The 26,057-nt window shown below is 41.5% G+C and overlaps 1 protein-coding gene across 14 annotated transcripts in view; it reads left to right on the forward strand.

The window, feature by feature from the left end:
* Positions 1–26,057, forward strand: part of LOC109929434 (NXPE family member 3-like) — a 61,264-nt gene that overhangs the window by 29,618 nt on the left and 5,589 nt on the right. For all 14 annotated transcript variants that reach the window (XM_048603318.1, XM_048603324.1, XM_048603325.1 and 11 more), the window contains 4 exons: positions 1,833–2,011; positions 9,080–9,867; positions 21,299–21,372; positions 21,502–21,711. In XM_048603318.1, the coding sequence (XP_048459275.1) occupies positions 1,833–2,011; positions 9,080–9,867; positions 21,299–21,372; positions 21,502–21,711 (1,251 nt within the window). The remainder of the gene's footprint in view (positions 1–1,832; positions 2,012–9,079; positions 9,868–21,298; positions 21,373–21,501; positions 21,712–26,057) is intronic.

The following is a 26,057-nucleotide window of genomic DNA, read 5'->3' on the forward strand; positions in this document are numbered from 1 at the left end:
TGTTAAAGGGTTAATACTTGTTCTGCTGACATGTAAGAAATTAGATGCTAAGATGTGCCGTGGTTGCCTCTGTCTTGCAGACAAAATGTGGTAATCTAATTATACTTTGCTCTCTAAATGTTGAACTAAGGCTAAAAAGATAAGAAACTATCTAGTTGTACACATTGTGGGCGGCTGACCTTTCCTTCTACTGTTAGGTGATTAAGTTACGTACTATCACTGTTGCTCAGCATGTGACTATGGAGGAGTAAAAAATTGTATCTTGCATACATGACTGACTGTGATGTAAAATCCTATATAAAGGGAGGACGGTTCCCTTATTAGAGAGCATTGCTTGACACGGCTCCGCAAGCCCTGCGAAGATTAAGTGATCCTCCAAAGCTTGTACTTAAATAAACTGCAGCTATTCACAGAAGTTGGCATATTGCATTTGTATCAAGTGTGTAGGAATCTCCTAAAAGGGAACCCAACACTGTCAAATCTTGTGTATTTTCCCTATTCATCCTAGGCCCTCATATATTCTTAGTTTCCTTTGCTCAGAGTTAAGGCTACAGTCTTAGAATGAGCTGTGTTGCATTCAAACTTCATGTAAAATTTTATCATATTATAGTCACTTTCCCATGACTCCTTTTGCAGCAAGGCTATTAGTTGCCCTTCCACATTATACAATTCCAAATACAAAATTGCCAGATCCTGAGTTGGCTCCTCAACATATTGTTCAAGAAATCCATCTTGTAAACACTCCAGTAATTTATCCTTTCCAGCAGTTAACTCAGTCTATATGCAAGTCAAAATAGCCTGTTTATTGCTGTATTACGCCTGTTTACATGCATCTTTAATTTCCTGACTAACAGTATGTCAGCATTAGTACTACATTCAGGTTTTCTCTAAGCCACTCTCAACACTGTCTGATCCCCTTTTTTTTTGTGTTTCTTATCTTCACCCTCACTTTGTACATCTTGATCCTTGGAACAAAGATCCTCTGGTAGTAACATACTGATGTGATCCTTTATGTGTGCTGTCCCACCTCTTTCTTTTACCTTTTTTATTTCTTGTTTATCCCTTCTAAATGTGGAATATGATTGGATAATCAGTTCAGTCTTGGTTGCCTTATAACCACTTCTCTGTAATGGCAGTTAAATCTTATCTATTTACCTCCATTGGTATGTACAAATCATTAATCAGAGTTGAGTACAGTTGCTTTGGGAGTCTATTGTCAACATGCCCCTCCAGCAAAGTTGGCTATGTGTGATTAACTCCTTTGATGCTGACCATGGTGGCTTGGGAGGGAATGCTGGTGTTGGCCTGCTACTAGTTTTGGAGAATCTTGTAAAGGCACTGCACACAATTTTTAATTGAGAAAATTTATCTTGATCTACTGCTTGCTCTCTTGACACATGAATGTATTCGTTTTGCTTTCAATGTTATTATATCTTTTCCAGTGCCTTGTGTAAGTTCAGGGAAATAGCATCAACACATCTTTTATCTATGTTTTTAGCTCTTTTTTAAATTAATTGTCATGTTGCTCCAGCGTGAACTATTTTGAGATCTGCACTGACAAGTACTGTTTTACTCATGTTGCTTCAAATGCTTTGTGATATAGGTTAATTGACCAATAGTAAGACTGAATAGTTCATAATTACTCAAGCTAATTGCGGTCTCCATTTGTTTTAAGAATGCTATGTTTCTGATCCTCCCGGTTCTCTACCACAATTTTACTTCCCAGGACATGTTGTGAAGTAATGGTCAGAAGTTTCCTTCATGTTTGAGTGAACCGCTCAATTTCCAATGATTTCTTTATATTAAATTTATGAATTTCCCTTGTGTTGCAGATTTACAAAGTTGTTGTGGAGATTGGCCTGATTATGCACTGGTGCAGAGTGACCTCTTCAGTATGGACGATCACTCCACGAAAGAAACTATTCTTCCCTGCTATGTCCATCGGTCCCTTTTCATATTGCTCATACTGATGACAGTACTGATGCTGATTTTAAACTTGCGTAATATGAAGGTATGTACAGTAATATAGCCAGCATGCTTGGAGTAAAATGATCATGTGCACTGTGGTTTGAAGTAGGATTGTTTTAAGAAATAGAATGGTTTGTTTCTCCAGCATCAGACGTTGAAATGGAGAATGCCAATTTGATCACGTTTCGGTGTGTTTTCTCTGTACAAGTAGGGCTGAGTTTTCTCCCAGTTTGAATGCTGTTGAGTTGTATGTGCTCAGTGTATGGTGACCATTGGGTTCCAGACCACCCCTCATACCGTCGTTGACCACCTAATTAGAAGGGATACAACAGCCGTCTGAAGATGTTTTGTCTGTTTTCCTCTTCTCCCTTTCCCCACCTATGAAGACAAATATGATAGCCCCTTCAGAATCACATCAGGATTTCAGAGTAGGAATAGTGAATTTGGGTCTTACTGATTGAGTGCCGTAACATCAGTAAGAAGTTTAAGTCCATTTGTCTCTGTGCAGTTTTGCTGTTCACATTTTATGAAAGGATTTATATTTATGATTACAGTGAAGAGAAGGTTCATTAAATTGTTCCCTAAGATGGTGCGTTTGTCCTATGATGAGAGACTAAGTATATTTGGCTTAAATTTGTTAAAGTCTCTAAGAATAAGTGGTGATCTCAATGAAACTTTGAAGGGGCTTGTGGTGCGTATTGAGATCCCTATTCAAGGAATCTAGAATTTGTGGACAGCTTTGGGATAAGAATAGATCAGAGGCTAGGAATACTCAGGGAATCATTCATCTTCTGACTCCCCAAATCCTGTTCACCATCTACAAGGCATGTGTCAGGAGTCTGATGGAATACCCCTCATACCAAGATGACTTAAGCTCCCACGACACTGAGCTTGACACCATCCAAGGCAGAGCTTGATTAGCATTGCACCCACTCCTGGCACTACCATTGCCCAGTGGTAGCAGTATGTACTATCTACAAGATGTACTGCAGAAATTTGCCAAAGATCCTTAGACAGCACCTTCCAAACCCACAACTGTGTAGACCCATTTCCATCTAGAAGGACAAGGGCAGCAGATGCATGGGAACACCATCGCTTGTAAGTTTACCTCCAAGCCATTTACAATCCTGATTTGGAAACATGTTGCTGGATCAAAATTCTGGAATTCCCTCCCTAAGGACATCATGGGACTATGTACAGCACATGGACTTTAGCTCACCACGCACTTCTGAAAGGCAACTAGGTCCTGCCAGCAATACCCACATCTCATGAGAGAATTAAGGAAATGAAAAAGATCAAAGGAGGCTTTATACAGACTTGAAGAGTCTGAGTGGGCAAGCACGTGGCAGTTGAAATATGAACAAATGAGTAAGGAGTGGGAGTGGTCCGTTGAGCTCCTTAATCCCGTTCCTCTCTTCTGTAGGATCATGCCAGATCTGACTGTAACCTCAAATCCACACTCCTGCCCATTGTTAAACAATAATTGATCGATTCACCTTTTGCTTTAAAAATATTCAAGGACTTTTCTTCCACCACCTTTCAGGAAGAGACTTTCAATGTCTTTCATCTTGAGAGAAAATGTTTTTCCTCATCTCCATTTTAAATAGGCATCCTCTGATTTTTAACCAGTGACCCCCAGTTCATAATTCTCCTTTTAAGAGGAAACACCTTACATATGTACCTGTTAGGACCTTCTCAGGGTCTTGTATATTTCAATCAAGTTGACTGTGACTCTTTTAAACTCCAGCAGATACATGCCAAGCCTATCCACTGTTTCCTCAGGGTAAACCTCTCATTCCAGTTATTAGGCTGGTAAACCCTCTCTCTAAACTGCCTCAGACACAAAATGTGACTGTGCTTGAATATAATGTAAGGAAGTGTGAAGTTAACCACTTTGGTACAAAAATGTGGAATGGTAAGTTGAGGGGGGTTGTGAAGTACTGAGCAAGAGCACGTCAATTGCTTTGGACATCATGTGTATCACTAAATTATAGCGTGCTCATAATCTCTAGAGTTTCGAAGAATGCGAAGTATTCTTACTGAAATGTTTTTAAGATCACCCCATTGTCATAAACATTAGACAATACAGGCTCAGTCTCCTTAATTTCATCTTAACATTCCTGTTATCCCAGAAATCAGTCTTGTGAATTTCTGTTGAAGTCCCTATATGACAAGTATGTCCTTCCTTGGATAAGACACGATATTCAGTACTCCAGATGTGGAGTACTAAGGCTCTGTACAAATGCAGTAAGATGTCTTTTGCTCTTGAACTCAAATCCTTTTATGATATCATTTACCTTCCTAATTGCTTTTTGCATCTGAATGTTAGCTCAAAGTGACTTGTGTATAAGAAAATCAAGTTTTTACTTTGGATGTCAACACTTCCTAATCTCTCACCATTTAAGAATGCCTTTCCAGTTTGTTTTCTACCAATGTGGCCAAATTCATATTTTTTCATATTCTATTTCATCTAGCTTGTTTATTCCCTTTATTCTGGCAACTTAGCAAGTGTGAGGAGACATAGACATCTTCCAATGTACAAGAACCATTCCAGATTCAGAAGTTTGGAAGGTGATCGCCAATGCGTTAATTTGTGGACAGTCTCTTTCAGACTCTGGGATAGTAAATCCCCTGAACATCATGATTTATAACTTGTAGACCCAACTTCTTCCCAGTATGATTGCTTGTTTCTTGTTCTTTCCTTGTTTACATTCATTCTGTGGTTTTAGTATTTCTGGGAGGATTTTGAGATTCCTGTGTGAAGGGTGGTATGTATTTGTTTAGTTTCTCTACCATTTCCTTTCTCCTCATTCTGTTGTCTCTACCTACAATAGACCCGCATCTGCCATTGCTGATTTCTTCCACTTTAGATATCTGGAAGCTCTTACTATCTGTTTTTATATTTCATGCTACTTTACTTCCCTATTCTACTTTCCCCTCAGTTTTTTTTGGTTGTCTGTTGAAATTCTAAAATCCTCTGTCCTTGGGCTCACTCCTTTCTCTTGGCAACTTTATATGCCTCTGAAGACCAGAAGAAATAGGAACAGGAGAAGGTCATTCAGCCCTTTGAGCCTGTTTCACCATTCAGTAGAATCCTTGCTGATCCAACATTCCTTATCTCCACTTTACTGTTATTCTCGTAATCCATGATTTCCCTGACTTCAGCCTTAAATATTCACAAGACTCTGCCCCCACAGCTGTCTGTGACAAGGAATTCCAAAGACACTCATCCCACATTATACTCCATTTCTCCACTTTTTGCCCACTTATACTATCAATCTCTCTCTCTGTAAAGTGTTTTTATCCATCTTGAAACCTGCTTTTCCACCTATTTGTTTTATTGGCAAACATGGCCACAATACATTCACTTCTTTCTTCCAAGTCATTAATATATATTGTAAACAGTTGCGTCCCAGCATTGATCCTCGTGGAACCCCACAGGTCACAGATCGCCAGCCTGAAAAAGAACTCCGTATCCCCACTTGGTATTCCCTGTCCATTAACTAATTTTCTATCCATACCCATATATTACCTCCAACACTGAGCTATTACCCTATGACTTCACCTTTTGAGGTACCTTGTCGAATGTCTTTTACATCTACTGCTTCCCTTCTGTCCACTGTTTGAGACTTGCTGAAAAACTCAAAATTGGTCAGACATAATTTCCCTTTCATGAAGTCATGCTGGCTCTTTCTTTTGATCTATTATAGTCTTTACCTTCACTTGTTGGCCACAGTTGTATAACTTTTCTTGTTGGCTTTTTGTGTCTCCAAAGAAATGTAGTTTTGTTGTAAACCATGTATTAATTCTTTAAGTGTCAGCCATTGCCTGTCTACTCCATGCTCTGAGACAGATTCACTACTTATGACAGCCACTTTTCACCTCATGGTTTTGTAGTATAGTTTGTTCAGCTTTAAGACCCTAGTTTCGTATTGAACTACATTTTCTTTCAAACTTTACATCAGACGTTTGTTATCTGGTCAGTCTTCCCTGAAGGCTGTTCCATGAGACTATTGATATTGCTTTCTCATTCCATAATACTGGATCTAAAATAGCCCAATCTCTAATGGGTTTTTCCAACATAGTGTTTTAGGAAATTGTCTTGTATAAATTCCAGAAATTTAACTTCCACTGCAATACTACTGGTTAGGTTTACCTAGTCTATATAGTACCCATGATTACTGTATTACCTCTTTTTTAATATGTGTCTCTTAATTTCCTGAGTTATAGTTTGTCCTATGTTACCACTGTTTGGTGACACATATAAACAACTCCTGGCAACGTCTGCTGCTTCTTGATGTTTCTACGTCCCGATCTTCCAATCCAAAATCATTTCTCACTATTGTACTGATCCCCTCCTTTATTAATTGTGCTAGTGCCTCTCTTTACTTTTTGTTTATTGTTTCTAAATGTCGAACACCCTTAACATTTTTTATGGATTTTGACACCGTTTGATACTGGCCTTTGTTCTGTAGCCTTTCAATGTTGCTTTCTAATCTTCCTAACATTATCAGGTTGTTTCTCTTTTATCTGACTTCCCTCTCAGGTCCCCATCCCACTACCAAGCTAATTTAAGCCTCTCTCACCGCGCCCCCCCCCCCCCCCCCCCCCACCGCAATAGCACTCGCTAATGGGTATTGGTTCTGTCAAGGTGTAACCTATCTTCCTTTTACAAGTCCCATCTGCCCCAGAAACTTCCAATACTTCAGAAGCATAGAGCAATCTCTCCATCATTTCTCCAGTTAAACATTCATTTTGTTCAGTCCTGTTTGTGTACTCACTAGCATGTGACGTTTGGTGTCATTTAGAAATAACTGTCTTGGAAGTCCTGCTTTTCAGTGTTTTTGCTGAGCTCCTAAATCCTCCTCCTTAAGGATATTGCTGTTCTTTCCACCAATGTGAACCACCACCTCCTGGTAGTTCATCCTCTAGCAAAAGAATGCTCTGCAGCCACACAGTGACATTCTTGCTACTTGCATCAGAGAGGCAACACACCATTTTGACATCTCATCTATGACTACAGAAGTGCCTGTATGTTTCCCCCACTGCTGAATCTCTTACTGCTATTCTCTTCCATACCTCTTCCTTCCTATTTGTGCAGCTGAGCCATTGTACTGTGGGTTTGTTTTGGCTGCGCTCCTGTAAGCCAGGGAATAACCTTCACCAGTAGCAAAACAGAACAGTGGTGAGTGAACCCGATGTACTCAGACTCCAGCGCTCCCTGCCTGGCCCTCCTAGATTGACTGGTCACCTTCTGCCTGCATTCTCTTAACCTGCAGTGTGACGGCCTTCCTAAATGAGCTCTTCATATAGCTCTTAACCTCTGGAGGGTGCATCACGGTGATTCCAACTGATTTCTGAGCTCAAGTTTCTATAACAAGTGACACTTCCTGTGTACGTGGTTGTCTGAGACATGAGGAAGTGTAAATGGTTTTCTGTGTCCTAAGATGCAAGTTTTTTTGTGCAGCTGAGTTGCTCTGCGGTGTATTAACTTTAATTTGCAGACTATTATTGAAAACTGGAGATTAGAAGATAGAATTACTCACCAGTTGGCTCAGCAGAAGGAACCAATGTCATATAATTTTAGTTCTGATGTTACATTCTCCAACTCTGCCTGTGGCTGCATTTTGTGCACTGCTTAGCTCTTGCTACCTTTTGTCACTTCCCAAGCTGAAATATAGCTGCTTAAATGTATTTCATTCTTCCATTTTTGTAGGTTTCCAGCAATTTAAAGAACTCACCCTGCCTAACATAGTGTACTAACTTATTTCCGCTCAGTTTCTAGCGGTAATTTCTCAGCAACTAGTCAAATTTAGTCTTCCTGTAATGTGACTGATTTTAATTTATTTTTTCTGTTGAAACTCTGTCTGTGCCAACCTTCTGAAGCCGGTGCTTCATGCCCCAAGCACACTGTAAATCCTACTCTATAAATGCAAAGGAGATGGCATTCCCTTTCATCGTTCTTTGCCTGAAAGCTGGCCCTTGGCTCGTTATCTGCTTAGTATCTGTTTTCCAGACGACGTGGAGTAGGGATCAGCCATTCAGCCCCTCCAGTCTGTTCTGCCATTCATTTGAATCGTGGCTTGATTGATTGTGACCTCAAATCTGCTTTCCTGCCTACCCTTGATAACCTTTCGCCCCTTTACTTAACAAGAATCTATCTACTTCTACGTTTTAAAAGTATTCAAAGATTCTGCTTTTTTCAGGAAAAGAGTTCTAAAGACTCCTGATCTCCTCCAGATTCTTTTTTAAACTCCTCTCAGTTTTAAAGGGCCAACTTCTGTTTCTCAGTGACCCCTCATTCCTGATTCTTCTGTAAGAGGAAACATCTCCCCTGTATCCAACCCACCACGATCCCTCAGAATCGTGTTTGTGTTTGTTTTGTGGTTTTGGTTTTGTCACTAGTGTTTTACCATTGCCTTCCCCTCAGGAGTAGGGCAAGGAGGCAGGTCCTAAATTTAATTCAGCTGGAATGGAAATGTGTTGTATGACACTTATTCTGAACTCTACAGCAGTCACCTAACTATCTGAACTAACAGGCCTGCCAGATAGGTAGCCTGGCAGCTTTAGTTGCAGAGGCTGGTGTTGAACACTCAAAGCTAACAGCCATCTGTTGGCTCAGATGGGGCTGGATCGCCTGCCCTTGAATAAGTAAAACGTTGTCACGTGTGAAATAGCTGTGACTGGTGCATTTTCAGCAACTTTTTGGGTGGCAGGGCAGGAATCCTGAAAAGCCCCTGAATAAAAGCAAAATACTGCAGATGCTGGAAATCAGAAAAACACCCAGAAAATGCTGCAGAAACTCAGCAGGTTTGTTAGAATGAGTGGAAATTGAAACATAATTAACTTTTCAGACTGGTAGGAGTATTCTGTATTTGAAGAAGAGTCACATTGATCTTGAAATTTTAACTCTGTTTCTTCCTCAGATGTGCTGAGTTTCTCCAATATCTTCTGTGTTAGTTATCCAAAAAACCTGCATGTGGTGCAGCAATCTTGAAGTCTGTTACCTGATCCACTCTTCTGTGCTTTATTTGTTGAAAGTGTTTGGAGATAAAATGTGTGTGATGACAGTGCAAAAAATATTCATAACAAATGCTTTTTCTTTTCATAGTATGATAAATATTCAATTTCTGGATCCGAATCTAAATGGAGGAGTTATCCAACTCCAAAATTTTATTCTGCTGTGAGGCAGAAAGTGGAAACCAGGAATCTCCATTGGACCGACAGGCTGGTGCAATGTGGCTACCAGAATCACAGCTTCACCCCTGAAGAAAGGTCAGAGGGAACACTCATTATGAAAATGATCGAATGGCCAAAACCACCCAACTCTTCTGTGCCCTTTCAGAAAAGCAGCAACCCAGCACATGTTCGCTTTGTAATTTTAAATTCTGCAAAGACTTTCTATGTGGGAGATCAGTTACAAGTGATGCTGCAGATGTATGATTTTGAAGGTCACCCAAAGCGATATGGAGGTGACTATCTCCAAGCTCGGATCCACACCCCAGCTTTAAAAGCTGGTTCAGCAGGAACGGTTATAGACAATGAAAATGGAATTTACTATATCAATTTTAATTTATCTTGGCCGGGGAAAGTTGAAGTTTCTGTTTTATTAGTTCATCCCAGTGAAGGGATACAAGCACTTAAAAGACTACGTGAGGAACGGCCAGAGAGAGTGTATTTTAAAAGTGCCTTCAAATACCGGGGTACTTCAGAAACCACTACGTGTAATCTTAATTTGCCTCCATCTAAACCACTCTGTAACTTTACAGATGTCAGGACTGGGGAGCCCTGGTTCTGTTACAAACCAAAGAAGCTTCCCTGCTCTGCTCGTATCAACCATGCTAAAGGAGGCTATGAGAAAAATCTCTTAATTGGGGAAGAGAGGCATTATTTCCAAAGGTAACTGAATTAATGTTCTTCTATTTATTGTTTGGTTTCTTTTAAAATCTCAATCTCAAGCAGACTGTTATAAAAACATGAGGTATAGAACCAAACATCCCAATTCTAGATTATACTTGAGAGAAATCAGGAGGGCAAAAAGATGACATGAGATATCTTTGGCAAATAAGACGAAGGAGAATCCAAAGAGATTTTGCAAATACATTAAGGACAAAAGGGTAATAGGGAGAGAATAGGGCCCCTTAAAAATCAGCAAGGCTGTCTATGTGTGGAACTGCAAGAGGTGGGGGAAATACTGATGCAAAATACTTCGTGTTTACTGTGGAGAAGGATATGGTAGATAGAGAAGGTGGGGAAATAAATAGCAACGTCTTGAAAAATCTCCATATTGCAGAGGAATCAGCAGTGGACATTTTAAAACAAAAGGTAGATAAATCTCCAGGACCCGATCAGTTATACTCTCGATTCTGTGGGAATCTAGGGAAGTTATTGCTGAGATATTTGTATTATTGATAGAGGTGCTGGAAGACTGGAGGTTGGCTAACATGATGCCACGGAATATCCAGCGAACTACAGACAATGAGCCTGCCATTAGTGGGCAAGTTGTTGGAGGGAATCCTGAGGGACAGGATTTGGAAAGGCAAGGACTGATTAGGGATAGTTGACATGGCATTGTGCGTGGGAACATGTGTCTCTCAAACTTGATTGAGTTTTTTTTGAAGAAGTAACGAAGAGAATTGATGGTAGAGCAGTGGATGTGATCTACACGGACTTCAGTAAGGCGTTTGACAAGGTTCCTCATGGTAGACTGTTTTTAGCAAGGTTAGATCACATGGAATACAGGGAGAACTAGCTTTTTGGATATAGAACTGGCTTGAAGATGGGTGGTGGAGGCCTGTGACAGCAGTGTGCGACAAGGATTGGTGCTGGATCCATTGCTTTTTGTCATTCCTATAAATAATAGGAATGTGAACCTAGGACGTATTGTTAGCAAGCTTGCAGATGACACCAAAATTGGAGGTATAGTGGACAGCGATAAAGGTTACCTCCAGAATACAATGGGATCTTGATCTGATGGGCCAATGGGCCGAGAAGTGGCAGATGGAGTTTAATTTAGATGTTTAATATTCAGGCCACTATACTACCAGAAGGAGGTGGATGCTTTGGAGAGGGTACAGAAAATGTTTACCAGGATGTTGCCTGGCGTGGAGGATTTTAGCTATGAAGAAAAGTTGGATAGTCTGGGTTTATTTTCACTGGAACACAGGAGGTTGAGGGGCAACCTAATAGAAATTTATTAGATTGTGAATGGCGTGGATAGAGTGGAAAGTATGAGGCTTTTTCCCAGGGTGGAGGGATCAATTATTAGGGGACACAGATTCAAGGTGTGGGGTGTGCGTAGTGGTGGAGTTTAAAAGGTACATGGGAGGCAAGTTTTGCATACGAAGGGTGGTGACTGCCTGGAATGTCCTGCCAGAGGAGGTGGTCGAAGCAGACACAATAGCAACATTCAAGAAGCACCAGGACAAATACATGAATAGGAAGGGAATAGAGGGAAGTTAGTGTGGAAGGGCAAAATGCGGTGGGGCAGGCTTGGAGGGCCGACAGGCATGTTCCTGTGATGTATTGTTTGTTCTTCTTTGCTCTAGATAAATGTGAGGTGCTGCATTTTGGAAAGGCAAATCAGGCAGGACCCTCGTACTTAAGGTTAAGGTCCTGGGAAGTGTTGCTGAACAGAGACCTTGGAGTGCAGGTTCATTTGTTCCTTGAAGTGGAGTTGCAGGTTGACTGGATAGTGAAGGCAGCGTTTGGTATGCTTGCCTTTATTGTCAGTGCATTGAGTATAGGAGTTGGGAGGTCACATTGCAGCTGTACAGGCCACTTCTGGAATACTGCATGCAGTTCTGGACTCACTGCTATAGGAAGGATGTTGTGAAACTTGGAAAGAGATCAGAAAAAATTTACAAAGATGTTGCCAGGATTGGAAGGTTTGTGCTATGGGGAGAGGCTGGATAGGCTGGGTCTATTTTCCCTGGAGTGTCAGAGGCTGAGGGGTGACCTTACTGAGGTGTATAAAATCATGACTGGCATGGATAGGGTAACTAGAAAAGGACTTTTCTCCAGGGGTTGGGTGCATAACTAGAGAGCATAGGTTTAAGGTGAGAGGGGAAGAGATTTGAAAGGGATCTAAGGGATCCACTTGTTCACGTGGAGGGTAGTGTTTGTATGGAATGAGCTATCAGAGGAAGTGGTGGGGGCTGGTGCAATTACAACATTTAAAAGGCATCTGGATGGGTAATGAATAGGAAGGGTTTAGACGGATATGGGCCAAATGTTTGCAAATGGGATAGATTTATTTAGGATATCTGATCAGCATGGATGAGTTGGACCGAAGGGTCTGTTTCTGTGCTTATATCACTATGACTATGACTCTGGCTCTGACTCTGGCTCTGACTCTGACTCTGACTCTGGTAAGTCTGTTCGAAATATGACTGTATTTAACAGCAACAAAACCTGAGATTATGAAGTGACTTTAACATAGCAAAACATCTCAAGGTGCTCTAGAGGAGTTTTATCTAACAAAATGTGACTAAGCCGCATAGGACATATCGGCACGTTGATCAAAAGCTTAGTTGAAGTCGAAGGCCTTTAGCATCTTTAAAGGAGATGGAAAGTGCAGGGGAAGTGTCGGATGGGAATTCCAGAACGTGGGGTGTTGTCTACCAAAGATCCAGTTGTCAATGATTGAGCGATTTTTGAAATGGAGAATTTGCAAAAGGGCAAAATTGGAGGTACATATCTGAAACAAGGTTGGAGAATATTACAGAAGTTGGGAGGGGAAAATCCCTGGAAATTGGGGTTGGAGTTTTGAAGTTTTCTTTTTGGTTTTGTCACTTATTTCAGGCAATTAGGTACTACAGTGAAAGCTGGAAAATTAAAGAATAATTCCCTGCACTTTCCACCACCTTTTTTAACATGCTCTTTATGACCTTCCACTTCAACTAAGCTTATGAACAACTGTGGCTTAAAAGACCTAGTTGCTAAACTGGGTCTGTGGCAGGTGATGAGGGAACCAACAAGAGGGAAAGACATACTAGACCTCATCCTTTCCCCATCTGCCAGCTGCAAATGCATCTGTCCATGACTGTATTGGTAAGAGTGACCACTGCACAGTCCTTGCAAAGACGAAGTCCTACCTTCACTTTGAGATTAACCTCCACAGTGCCACATAACACAATCACCGTGCTCAATCGGACAGACTTTGAACAGATCTAACAACTCAATATTAGGCATCTATGAGGTGCTGTGGGCCATCAACAGCAGCAGAATTGCACTCCAGGACAACGTGCAACCTCCGGGAATGGCATATCCCCATTCGGCCATTACCATCAAGCTAGTGGATCAACCCTTGTTCAATGGAGAATGCAGAAGGGCATGCCATGAGCAGCACCAGGCATACCTGAAGATGAGGTGTCAGCTTGGTGAAGCCACCAAACAGGACTACTTCCATGCCAAACAACATGAGCATCAAGTAATGGAGCTAAGTGATCCCACAACCAACAGATCAGATCTAAGCTCTGCAGTCCTGCCACATTCAGTCTTGAATGGTGGTGGATAGTTAAACAACTGACTGGAAGAGAAGGCTCCACAAATATTCCCATCTTTGATGGAAGAGCCCAGCACATCAGTGCGAAAGATAAGCTTTCACAGCAATCTTCAGCCAGAAGTGCTGAGTGGATGAACTATCTTGGCTGCCTCCAGTAGTCCCCAGCATTACAGATACCAGTCTTCAGCCAATTCGATCCATTCCACGTGATATCAAAACCCTGTTGGAGGCCCTGGATACTGCAAAGGCTGTGGACCCTGACAACATTGTGGCAATAGTACTGAAGACTTGTGCTCCAGAACCTGCAGCTTCCCTAAGCAAGCTGTTCCAGCACGGTTACAACTGAGTCGATGAGCAGGTGCTGCTTGATAGCACCGTTGATAAATGCCACCCAGTTTGGGTTCTGCCAGGGCCATTTGGCTCTTGACTTTTATTATAGCCTTGGTTCAAACATAGGCAAAAGAGGTGAATTCCAGAGGCGAGGTGAGAGTGACAGCCCTTGACATCAAGCTATATTCGATCAAGTGTGGCATCACGGAGCCCTAGCAAAACTGGAATTGATGGGTCTTGCGGGGAGGAGAGGGGCGAGCTCTCAGGTGGTTGTAGTCAAACCTGGTACACAGGCAGATGGTTGTGGTCGTTGGAGGTCCGTCATCTCAACTCCACGACTGCAGGAGTTCCTCAGGGTAGTCTCCTAGGCCCAAATGTCTTCAGCAGCTTCATCTGTGACCTTCCTCCTATTATAAGGGCAGATGATTGTGTGCAATACTCAGCACCATTCGTGACTCCTCAGACATTAAAGCATTCTGATTCCAAATGCAAGAAGATCTGGACAACATCCAGGCTTGGGCTGAAAAGTGGCAAGTAACAACATTCACACCACACAAATGCCAGGCTATGACCATCGCCAATAACAGACAATCTAACTACTGCCCCTTAACATTCAATGGTGTTACCATCACTGACTTCCCCCATCATCAACATAATGGGAGTTTTCATTGATTAGAAACTCAACTGGATTCACCACATAAATACAATGGCTACAAGAGCAGGTCAGACACTTGGAATACTGTGGCGAGTAACTCATCAAAGCCTGCCCACCATCTACAAGAGTCGAGTCAGGAGTGTGATGGAATACTTCCCACTTGACAAAGTTATCTCATGTCCCCTTTTTGCCCTCCTGATTTCTCTTTCAAGTACTGCCTTTTATATTCTTCTAGGTATTCAATCAATCCCTAATATCTTATCTTATTCTTGACCAAAACCTCAATTTCTGTAGTCATCCAGCATTCCCTATACCTACCAGCCTTGCCCTTCACCCTAACAGGAACTACTGTCTCTGGACTCTAGTTATCTCCTTTTTGAATGCTTCCCATTTTCCAGCCGTCATTTTACCTGTGGACATCCGCCCCAATCAACTTTTGAAAGTTCTTGCCTAATACCGTCAAATTTGGCCCCCCTCCAATTTAGAACTTTTAACTTTTAGGTCCAGTCTATCCTTTTTACATCACTATTTGAACTTAAACTTTCTCCCTCCAACCCCCAACCCCCAACCCCCCCGCCGCCTCCTTTTAAATCTGTCCTTCAAGCAACTGGCTATTGCCATGGTCTTACTGAGATGGGATCTGTGTTTCCCTGCTCTCCTTTGTGTTTCCTCCCAGTATTATTCTCCTGAGAGTTCCGGATCCATTAGTAGTCTCTCACTATATCTGACCCAGTAGTACAACTTGCAACTTGGGCTAATTGTTCACCACTTTCTAAATACTTAATAGTCTAATCTTTGCCAAAAAGGCGTGGGAGGTGATGAGGATTGGGGCCCAGCAACTCTGCAGCAGGAGGACATGTGCCTCAAAGGCAGTTTTCTTTCATCAAATTCCCGCCTGACTCCTCCTAGTCAATGCACAGGAGGTACACTCCTCAAGGCTGACTTCTAGAGTTTACCCTCACCTATTAACTAACTTAGACAAACTGCAGCAGTTGAGGAACTATCACACCAGGAAAATACTTGGTGTATTCATCCAATCACTGGTCAATTACCTCTGCTCCCTTCATCCACTTTAATTCCTCGCCATCATGTGGGATATTTGCCCTCTTAATCAGACTCAGTCTGGGTGATTGAAATGTATGAGGTTTTGGTGGTTTGAATCCTGAGGCGATTTCAGTCACTTCTGCTCCAGCTCACCCAAGAACGCCAGAAATGTTGATCCCTTTCCCAATTGGGTCTCGAATTTTGTAACAGATAAATAATAGACAGCCAAATTAGAATCTAATACAACTTCCTCCTTGTCAGTAACTCTTTAGTTCTCAGAAAGCACACAATCCACGCATTATTCCATCTGTTTAGAGATTCTAGATGCTATGCTACAAGATGAACTGACCCGGTTCGTTCTGATGGGTTGTAGTCTTGAGTTCCAAGCTCAGGGTTTCCTCTTTGCGGTGGTTGGTCTTGTTCTTGCTGTCGATTTCTTTGAGCCTTCTTTTTATATGACTTTTCCCAGTCTTGAAGACTGGGGCGGCACAGTGGCTCAGTGGTTAGCACTGCTGCCTCACAGCGCCAGCAACCCAGGTTCGATTCTACCCTCTGGCAACTGTCTGTGTGGAGTTGCACATTGTCCCAGTGTCTGTGTGGGTTTCCTCCGGGTGCTCTGGTTTCCTCCCACAGTCCAAAGATGTGCAGGGTAGGTGGATTGGCCATGCTAAATTGCCCATAGTGTTCAGGGATGTGTAGATTAGGTGGGTTATAGAGGGATGGGTCTGGATGGGATGCTCTGAGGGTTGGTGTGGACTTGTTGGGCAAAACGGCCTGTTTCCACACTGTAGGGATTCTATGAAAAAAGACTGAGATGTCATGTTCCCTTGCTCAAGACACTCAAGTTGTGAGCTCATCTAAGAGTTGTACAAAACAGGAGAAATCTGTGTCTATGCTTCCTGTTATCAGTCTTATTTTATCCCCTGTTGCAACCATACAGTTTGAATAACCTTTAGTGTCTGCCATTTTTCCTGTCAGCAGTCTGGTTTTACTTCTTTGTTTCACAGCAAGCTGATCTAGTCTTTATGTAAAGTTAGCATAATTTCCCATCATGCTTGTTGAGTTTCAGTTGTTAGCCATGGGGCCACAGTTATCCATAAGATCACAATCATTTGCACTGGCTTCTGTGTCTGCTCCCACACTTACCTCTGCAGCCTCGTAAGGATCTATCTTTGGCTCCCTCTTACCTCATTGACCTGCTGTCCCTCAGTGAAAATATGCAAGTGCACATCATTCTTTTCCACATATACATTAACTAAATCCATGTTCAGCTCATCAGCACAGTTTTCGAATCCTTCACAATTTCTAAATTGTCAGAATGCTTATTTAACATCCAGTGCTTGAGAAGCAGAAACTTCCTTCACTTAAATGTTGGGATGATTGATGACATTTCTTTTGATTTGAGATCCACACTTCATCTCTGCCCCTGCAACCACCTTTAAAACTAAACCTATCTGTTCATAACCTTGGTGTCTTACTAAACGCTGAGATGATTTTCCTACTACGTATCCATATTGTTGTTAACACTGTCTATTTCTAGCTCCTGACTTTGTCCCTTCCTTAGTTCATTTGCTGAAGAAACCCTCAGTCATGATGATGTCACCTTTTGACTTGACTATTTCAACATGCTCCTAGCTAGTCTCTTGTATGTTTCTTCCCTAAAGTTGAGGCTGTCAACTACTGATGCCCTTGCTCACTTCAAGCCTGTTAACCTATCACCCCCTGTAATCGCTGACCTACTTTGGTGTTTTTGCAATGCATTGATCTTTTAAAAAAGGTTTATCCTTGTTTTCAGACTCCCTTATGGCATTACTCCTCTCTCTTTCTATAACTTCCTCTGGTTTCACAACCCTCTGTGATACATGACCTCATGGAATAGTGGCCTATTGGGGATCCTTGATTTTAATTACTCCACTATTATTGGCTGTGCCTTTCGCTGTCTGGGCACAAAGCTCTGGACTACCCTCTGTCCCTATATGTCACTTTCTGCCTTTTAAGATGTACTTAAGACCTTTATCTTTACCAAGGTCTTGACCATATGTACTGATATTGCCTTACGAGCATGAATCTAGCTTTACAATCTTTCTCAGAATCATTTACTAGATTAAAGTTGCTACATAAATAGAAACCAAAAGAACTGCGGATGCTGTAAATCAGGAACAAAAAGTTGCTGGAAAAGCTCAGCAGGTCTGGCACCATCTGTGGAGGAGAAAACAGAGTTAACGTTTCAGGTCCAATGACCCTTCCTCAGAACTGATGGTGGCTGGGAAAACGTCAGTTTATATTCAGAAAATAGGGAGGTGAATGGGGTAGGGAGTAAACGATAGCATAGAGCCCAAAGAGAGAGAAAGACAGTTGGACAGACAAAGGAGTTGCTAACGATCAGGCTGGCAGGGTGAATAGTTGTTAATGGGGACTGTTAGCCTGCCACTACACACCCCCTGTTGTTAGTCACTATGTGGTAACAAGGCCTGGTGTGTGGGGTGGGGGGGCTGGGACATGGGAGAGTTTAGGTCCTAAAATTATTGAACTCAATATTGAGTCCGGAGGGCTGTAGGGTCCCCAAGCCACTTCAATGCACCACCTTGCTCCCTGGCCAACATCTGTCTCCGGCTTGCTATAGTGTTCCAGTGAAGCTCAGCGCAAGCTGGAGGAACAACACCTCACTTTCTGCTTGGGGACCCTACAGCCCTCCGGACTCAATATTGAGTTCAATAATTTTAGGGCCTAAACTCTCCCATGTCCCAGCTCCCCCACCCCACACACCAGGCCTTGTTACCACATAGCCTGCCACTACACACCCCCTGTTGTTAGTCACTAACAGTCCCCATTAACAACTATTCACCCTCCCAGCCTGATCGTTAGCAGCTCCTTTTGTCTGTCCAACTGTCTTTCTCTCTTTGGGCTCTATCCTATCGTTTACTCCCTACCCCACCCACCTCCCTATTTTCTGCATATAAACTGATGTTTTCCCAGCCACCATCAGTTCTGAGGAAGGGTCACCGAACCCAAAACATTAACTCTGTTTTCTCCTCCCCAGATGCTGCAAGACCTGTTGAGCTTTTCCAGCAACTTTGTTTTTGTTCCTACATAAATAGAAGTTGTTTTTAATACTTTAATGTAAGCATCTTGGTCTCAGATTGGATTTAATATCGTGGATTATTTTTGCCCCTTAACTGTAGGTAATGGAGAACTTGGAATGCAAGGGTAGCACCCTTGCCTGTGAGCAAGAAATTGTGGATTTAAGTTCCATTCATGATACAGCTAAACATATTGGGCTGAATATTGCACTTTTTTGGCTACATATCTGTTTTGTCCATTTTCATGGAGGCCCAGCAATACTACTGCAAGGCCTGACAACATCACTGATCATGATCAGGTAACTGGCTGAAAGTTACCTTTTTTTTTTTTGCCTCCTCCTCCTCTTGAAATAGATGTGTGTCTCCGGCACTTTTCCCTAATCTAAGGATTGTTGGGAGATTAGGGCCAATGCATCGACCATCTCTGTAGTTACTCCTTTAATGCCCTAGGCACAAGTCAGCAGTGTGATGGAATACTCCCCACTTGCCTGGATGAGTGGAGCCCCAACAACACTCAAGAAGCTTGACACCATCCAACATAAAGCAGCCCACTTGGTTGGCCCTCCATCCATAAGCATCCACTCGCTCCACCATCGATGTTCAGTAGCAGCAGTGTGCACTATCTATGTAATGCACTGCAGAAATTCACCAAAGATCCTCACCTTCCAAACACTACCACTTCCATCTAGAAGGACAAGGGCAGCAGATATATGGAAACACCACCACCTTCAATTTCTCCAAGTCACTCCCCATCCTGACTTGGAAATATATCGCTGGGTCAAAATCCTGGAATTCCCTCCCTAATGGCATTGTGGGTCAACCACAGCAGGTGGATTGCAGTGGTTCAAGAAGGCAGCTCACTACCACCTTCTCAAGGACAACCAGGGATGGGCAATAAATGCTGGCCAGCCAGTGACATCCACATCCCACAAAAATGGATTTTAAAAAATAATAGACCATTCTCATACACCTTATGAGGACTTTTTCCTAATGCCCAATCAGCAGAGCGAAAGTACTGACAGAAATCAGACTGAGTGGTAACGGAGGGGAAAAAAAATGTGTAAAGTCAAAAAATGTGAAATATTTTGAATATTCCATATCTCTCACTATTCCATCAAATTGCTGCAAACACCGGATATTTCTAAAAGATAAATAATTGTATAATTTTTGTTTTGAGATGCTAAATTTATAATGCATCAATTGGAAAATTTTAGTTGTCTTCAATTAATAATTTTTCTTACTGTGTTAAACTGTGAAGGCAATTGGTCAATCATGATAAGAAACTGGAACATTTTAAGTTCTTAAAAGCTTTACCCTTTAGAGAAGCTAACTAATGCAGTTTATTATCCTCTGTTCGGCAAATTCCAATTACCATGGAAGGAAAGAACAAAGAAAATCACTATACCATATCTGATTTTGTACTTTTCAGGTATCAGTCACTTGATAGTGATCAGATGAAAAGCTTCGTGTAGTAGAGGAAGTTTGGTGGGAGTAAGGATACCTAAGCTATATTGCATTTAAAATGAAATATCAGTGATATTGTAGACTGTGGATTTTGAGATGTTGATAGCTGCTATATAGTCGAGGTGTGTTGCGCTGAAGTACTGGATTATACACTTGGTCTGCATTGTCTGCAGGTTCAGTCCTGGCAGATCCGTGTACTTGTGAAGAAGGCTCCAGATCCCTTTTCTTTTTTTTTTTGAAATCTCCCCATCCCCACCCCAACAGATCCTGGTAGATCATGCAGTACTTCTAGGTACTTTGTATTAGATAATGAACTGTCATTGCAGTGGTATTTGCAGGCGAGCAATGTCCCAATTCCCTATGGATAATAAAGTTTAGGTTTATTATCAGGTGAATTACAGAACACCAATGAGAACAAAAATCAATGTGCCATGAATAATCTGGCGTAGGAGTAGTGATTGAACAAAAACAGCCTTGCAGATCTGTAATGCAAAAGTTACATGAACAACCTATACAGGGCTCACTAGTTAACTTAGCATGAAATACTTGGTTTTTAGCTTGTGGTTGTGGATGGAAATCAAGCAGGTGATAGGGGCAAGAAGGGCTATATCCAGAAGGTCAGTGCCCTTTATGTTACTGATTGTGGACCTGGAGGTGCAGGAGTATTTTCTTGGTAGTCCAATAAACTAATCTACTTTTCTCCCCATGATCATCTGACCCAATCATTTCAATGTCCACATTATGGTTCCCCTGGCTGGTTTCACCCCTACCCACTTCCCCGTGAGCTCTGCATCCCCCTTATCACTTGTGTTATCTTTCCTCATCCTGACGACAAGCTCACTGGGATCTGTCACTTCCGTCACTTGCAACTTCTCCTGCCCTACCCACTGTCTGTCTGATCTTTGGCTGCAGTTACCATTTGGTTTTCCAACATGACAGGAGAGTTTCTTGTCAACCTAGCTGGCTGTTGAGCAAGAAATATTCCTACTATTAATGTCTGGAGAAGCCTGTATTTGAGGTTTATCGTCCAGAACTCCTCTCTCCCATCTGGTATATAACGATTGCTAATTAAAATCTATGACTCTATAAAATAAACTCAAGTTAAATGTTTATATATTTAACTCTTTTGAGGTGTAGGCTTTTACTTTCTTAAAAAAAAAAAAAAAAAAATTTCAACTTGGGCTGCCTTCTGAAAATATAGGTCTTTGCGTTCATACAATGGTTTAATGTATAACATCTTTGCATTTTCAGTGCAATCAACATAAAGAGGCCTATATTACCCAGTTCCACAGGTTATATAATGGTGGAGCCTTCACCTCACGCAGGTAAAATATATGTAAAGACATGATTGTTAAATTTAAAGATTTGTCATAATTGAAACTTTGAAAATTGTATTGATCGCTGAATGTATGGCGTATCGTGATTGTATGTATTTATTTTATGTTTGTTTTCAGCTCCAGCTCTTCGAGAATGTGTCCGGGGGCAGCCCATGGTGTCACCATCTGGTTTTTATTACGAAGACCAGTGGATGTCAACAACCTGCAATATTCGCTGCTTTGACACGCCAGCAAAAATTACAGACTGTCTTCATGGAAAAAATGTCTTTCTGTTTGGAGATTCCACTGTTCGTCAGTGGTTTGAATATTTGACTGAATTCATTCCAGGTTGGGTTTCTTAGTCTCTCAGCCTGCTTCTCTTTTGTTGTCTGCCTGTTTAATCTAGTTATTTACCCGCGTCTATCTTTTTACTAGAATGCATCATGGATTAAATGTGCGTGACACTTATGCATACATTATTGGCTAAAGTACACATCTGAACAAAAGAAATTCCTCAGGATTTTAGGAAAAATATCCTGTGACTCACCATCCAATAAAAGTGCAAGTGAACCGATCAAAAAGATCAGTCTTCCTGGAAAATTGTTTTGGTCTGCTGTTTATACCCTCCTGATCCACTGAGTATGAAATGTTTAAAAATACATATTGTGAAATAACTTTATTTAAACTTGGCAATAACATCTAATATCTTTGGGTATTTTATTAATAATATTGTATGAAGGTCTTGTTCACATATGAGCTCTGACGATCAATTCCTTTGCCCTTTGAGCAAAGGGCATGGCCATTTCCCTGTTGCAAAGAGTAGGAAAAGTAGCTAGAGATCGGTTTTGATCCATCTATGATCCTTTTAAGTGCCTCTGGATTTTGAGGATTTCCCTGGTGGTAGGAGCTAAGTCAGTGCCTGCAGTAACACAGCACAGCGAAGTATCTGTTAACTAAACAAAGAATTTCCAGTGCAACCCCACCCATCATTACTTACCCAGAGGAATGTAGACAGACTCAATGAAGCTCAGGTCTGTGCTCAGAACCCCCATGGATCAGGGAATGGGGAAGTGAGAAATGGCCTTGATGGCAAGGCAGAGACAACCAGGTAACTCTTAATCTTCAGTTTTGTCTACCTGGAATATTTTGTTGCTTTTCATGCCTGTATTAGCAGTGAGAAAACCTGGATTGTGGAGCATGATTGAAGTTGGTAGCCTGTGCAGTGGGCCAGAATGGGGAAACCATAGGTCGTGTACCGGCATAGGACAGCAAATGCCGACTGTGTCTGGTTTGGGGCAGGAGCTCTGCATTTTGAGGCTGTTGCTTTTGACCACTTCTAGAGAAGATAGGTGTCTGAAAAAGTATTGCCTAATATATATTTCTCTTCCGCTATAATCTATTAATCAAAGGTAAATGTCATAGCCTCTGAGTGTGCATGTTTGCAAACATTCCTCGGTACAAACCAGGACAAGTGGAAAAGTGCACTTTTCAATTTGAAAGTCAAACTGAGGCCCTCTGACATGATCTTAAATGCATTGTCTATATGTTTTCACAATTTCAGCATGTAAAGGCAGTGTTTCAGAATGAGGTGTCATATTCTGTTACCAGTCAGTCACAGACATTGAAATCCGGCTTTATAATGCTGCTTGTGTCGCCACTATAGAAAACCACTGTCTCAATGGCAGTGCACTGTGCTTCGGAACATTTTCTTCATAGCATACATGGCATGCCATGCTAAAAGGGTACTAATAAGGATGTGGTGTGCATGTATTGTAGAATGTTATACCTGTTTTGGATTTGCATGTCAGAATTCTGGGCCTGAGCTTCTGCTGCAGCCCAGAAACATTGGGTACTTTTGCCTGTCATCGACTTTGAAACTGAGACAGTAGTCACCCAGGCACTACATCATGGCTGAATCTGCAAGTGCTGTCATGGGGCTGCGCACCTCTTTCATGTTGCAAATAATCAGCTCCACATTCAATATAATATAATGTAATATCTCTGCCAAGTTGGAGCCTGACCCATCGTATGTTAAAGTTGTCAAATGTATTTGAATGTCGGTAAAAGTTAAATTTTATTTCTAACATGGTTAAAACAAAAGTACTTCCTGTAAGGTGAAAGGCTTAACTCGGTGGCTATCCAAAGTGGTTTAATATCAGGGGTAGGAAGGCCTGTTTTAACTATCTAAAGCAATGATTTGAAGAATCCAAACTTGGAGTATTCTGAACAATTCTGGGAATCATTTCCTGAAAAAAGGATATATTGGCCATATAAAGTCCATGGCATATTCTTCAGTGGAATGATGTGTTTTTCTAAAATCTGAAAGTCTGACCATGTCTCATGACTAACTGTACTTCATAGTCAGTCAGTCTTGCAGATTTCACCCAAGAACTCCAATAGAAGGAGCAAACCTTTGATTGCTATCCATGATATCTTACTTCTAATTTTCTCTTTTCATGCCAAATGACTGCACTTTGTTTTTTTTTCCTTTGGTAGTGACTTAACCCATGCTGACATATCTACTTCATCCCTTATTTGGCTGAGGTTAAGTATATTAGCAACTAATGCCCTGACAATCTGCACTTGCTCTCTGCTACTAAGCTGGTTTTCTACCTTTGTAGTTTTTTCTATTTTCCCCATCCTCTGCTATCATTGTTTTCCAGAAAACAGCTCAGTGAACTGTAGAACTAGATCCATTTTTTTACACACATTTGCCAGCATTTAGTTGCATATGTTACATGTCTTAAACATCCACTTAACATGCAAAAATAGCAATTTCAGTTTGAGTTGAATGTTCGAGGCATAAGGGACTTGCCAATTTAAGTTTACCATCTCTCAGCAATTACACAGACCTTTCAGAATGAAATTGTGAAGCTTTTCTTCATGCAAAGTGGGAATGTAGTTTGGAACTCTATTTTGCAAATAGCAATTGATTCTAGCCTGCTTGTTAAGTTTGAAACTAGTTAGCAAATCTTTTCCAATCGCAAAGATGTTAAGCGTTATGAAACAAAGGTGGATATACAGGGTTTAGTCATAGATTAACCATGATCTGTCAAATAATAGCAAGATACTGCAGATGCTGAAACTCTTAAACATCTAAAAATGCTAAAGAAACTCTCGATCTGGGAAAATTTGTGGAGGGAGCAACAGAGTTAAGATTTTGAGTTCAGAACTTTATTGACCTCACGCTCTGGTGAGTTAGCACATCAGCTTATTTTTTCCCTGTGGTTTGACTGCAGCTTACTCACCCTCTATGTGCATTTCCTGATTCTAATATAGCCTCGAGTACCTATATTTGCACTAGTTACTGTAAGTGTTGGATCAAATAATGATGTTTCTTCATCAGCGATGCACTGTTAACATTTTCTCTTCCTCCAGAGGTTTCTGTCATTGAGCACAATTTCTACAGGTGAAGAGAAAAAAGATTGGAGACAAATGGCAGTCCCTTAGAGGAGAATTTATAATGGAGAAGGAAGAAATAGATGAGCAACTAAATAAATACTTTGGCTCAGTATTCACAGAGGGTCACAAATTTAACATATCAGAAATGTTGGGGAATGCAGGTTTTAGCGAGAGGGAGGAACTGAAGGAAATCAGTATTTGTAGGGAAATGATTTTGGGGTAATTTGAAGGCAGAGAAATCCCCAAGGCCTCAATAACCTACATCCCACAGTACTTGGGAAATGGCCGTAACAATAATGGATGCACTGGACACTGTCCAGGTGCTATCGACTCTGGAACAGTTCCTACAGATTAGAGGGTAACTAATGTAACTCCATCTTTGAAGTCCATTGTGAAGGATCCGATTTCAGAATACTTGGAAGTACATTGTAAAAGATGGCAAAGTCAGCATGGTTTCGTCATGGTCATGCCAGACAAATCTGTTACAGTTCTTTTGAGGAGGTAATGAATAAGTTAGACCAAGGAGAACCAATGGATCTTATCTACTTGGGCTTCCAGAAGGCCTTTGATAAGGTACCACACAGGAGGCTGCTGAGTAAGATAAGGGCCCATGGTGTTAGAGGCAAGGTGCTAGCATGGATAGAAGATTGACTGTCTGGCAGACAGCCAGAAGGTGGGGATAAAAGGCACCTTGTCAGGATGGCAGTGGTGACTAGTGGTATTCTGCAAGGGTCAGTGTTGGGACCACAACTTTTCTCTTTAATGACCTAGATGAAGGAACTGAGGGCATTCTGGCTGTTTGCAGATGATACAAAGATAGGTGGAGGAACAGGTAGTATTGAGATGGTGGGGAGGCTGCAGAAGGATTTGTATAAGTTAGGAGAATGAGCAAAGAAGTGGCTGATTAAATACAATGTGGGGAAAGTGTGAGGCCATGCACTTTGGTAAAAAGAATAGAGGCACAGACTATTTTCTATATGGAGAGAAAATTCAGAAATCTGAAGTGCAAAGGGACTTGGGAGTCCTAGTCCAGCATTCTCTGTATTTGCCTTCATAACTACCAACTCAATCCGCGAGTTAACCTTCAATGTTGGCATTTATTTCAAGAGGACCAGAATATAAAAGCAGGAATATACTTCTGAGGCTTTATAAGGCTTTGGTCAGACCGCATTTAGAAAATTGTGAGCAATTTTTGGCCCCATGACTTGGATGAGGAAGTGGAAGAGTGGGTTAGTAAGTCTGCTGATGACACAAAGGTTGCTGGAGTTGTGGATAGTGTGGAGGGCTGTTGT

Source organism: Rhincodon typus, chromosome 11 (assembly GCF_021869965.1).
Source record: "Rhincodon typus isolate 14 chromosome 11, sRhiTyp1.1, whole genome shotgun sequence".
In the NCBI taxonomy this organism is placed as follows: Eukaryota; Metazoa; Chordata; class Chondrichthyes; order Orectolobiformes; family Rhincodontidae; genus Rhincodon; species Rhincodon typus.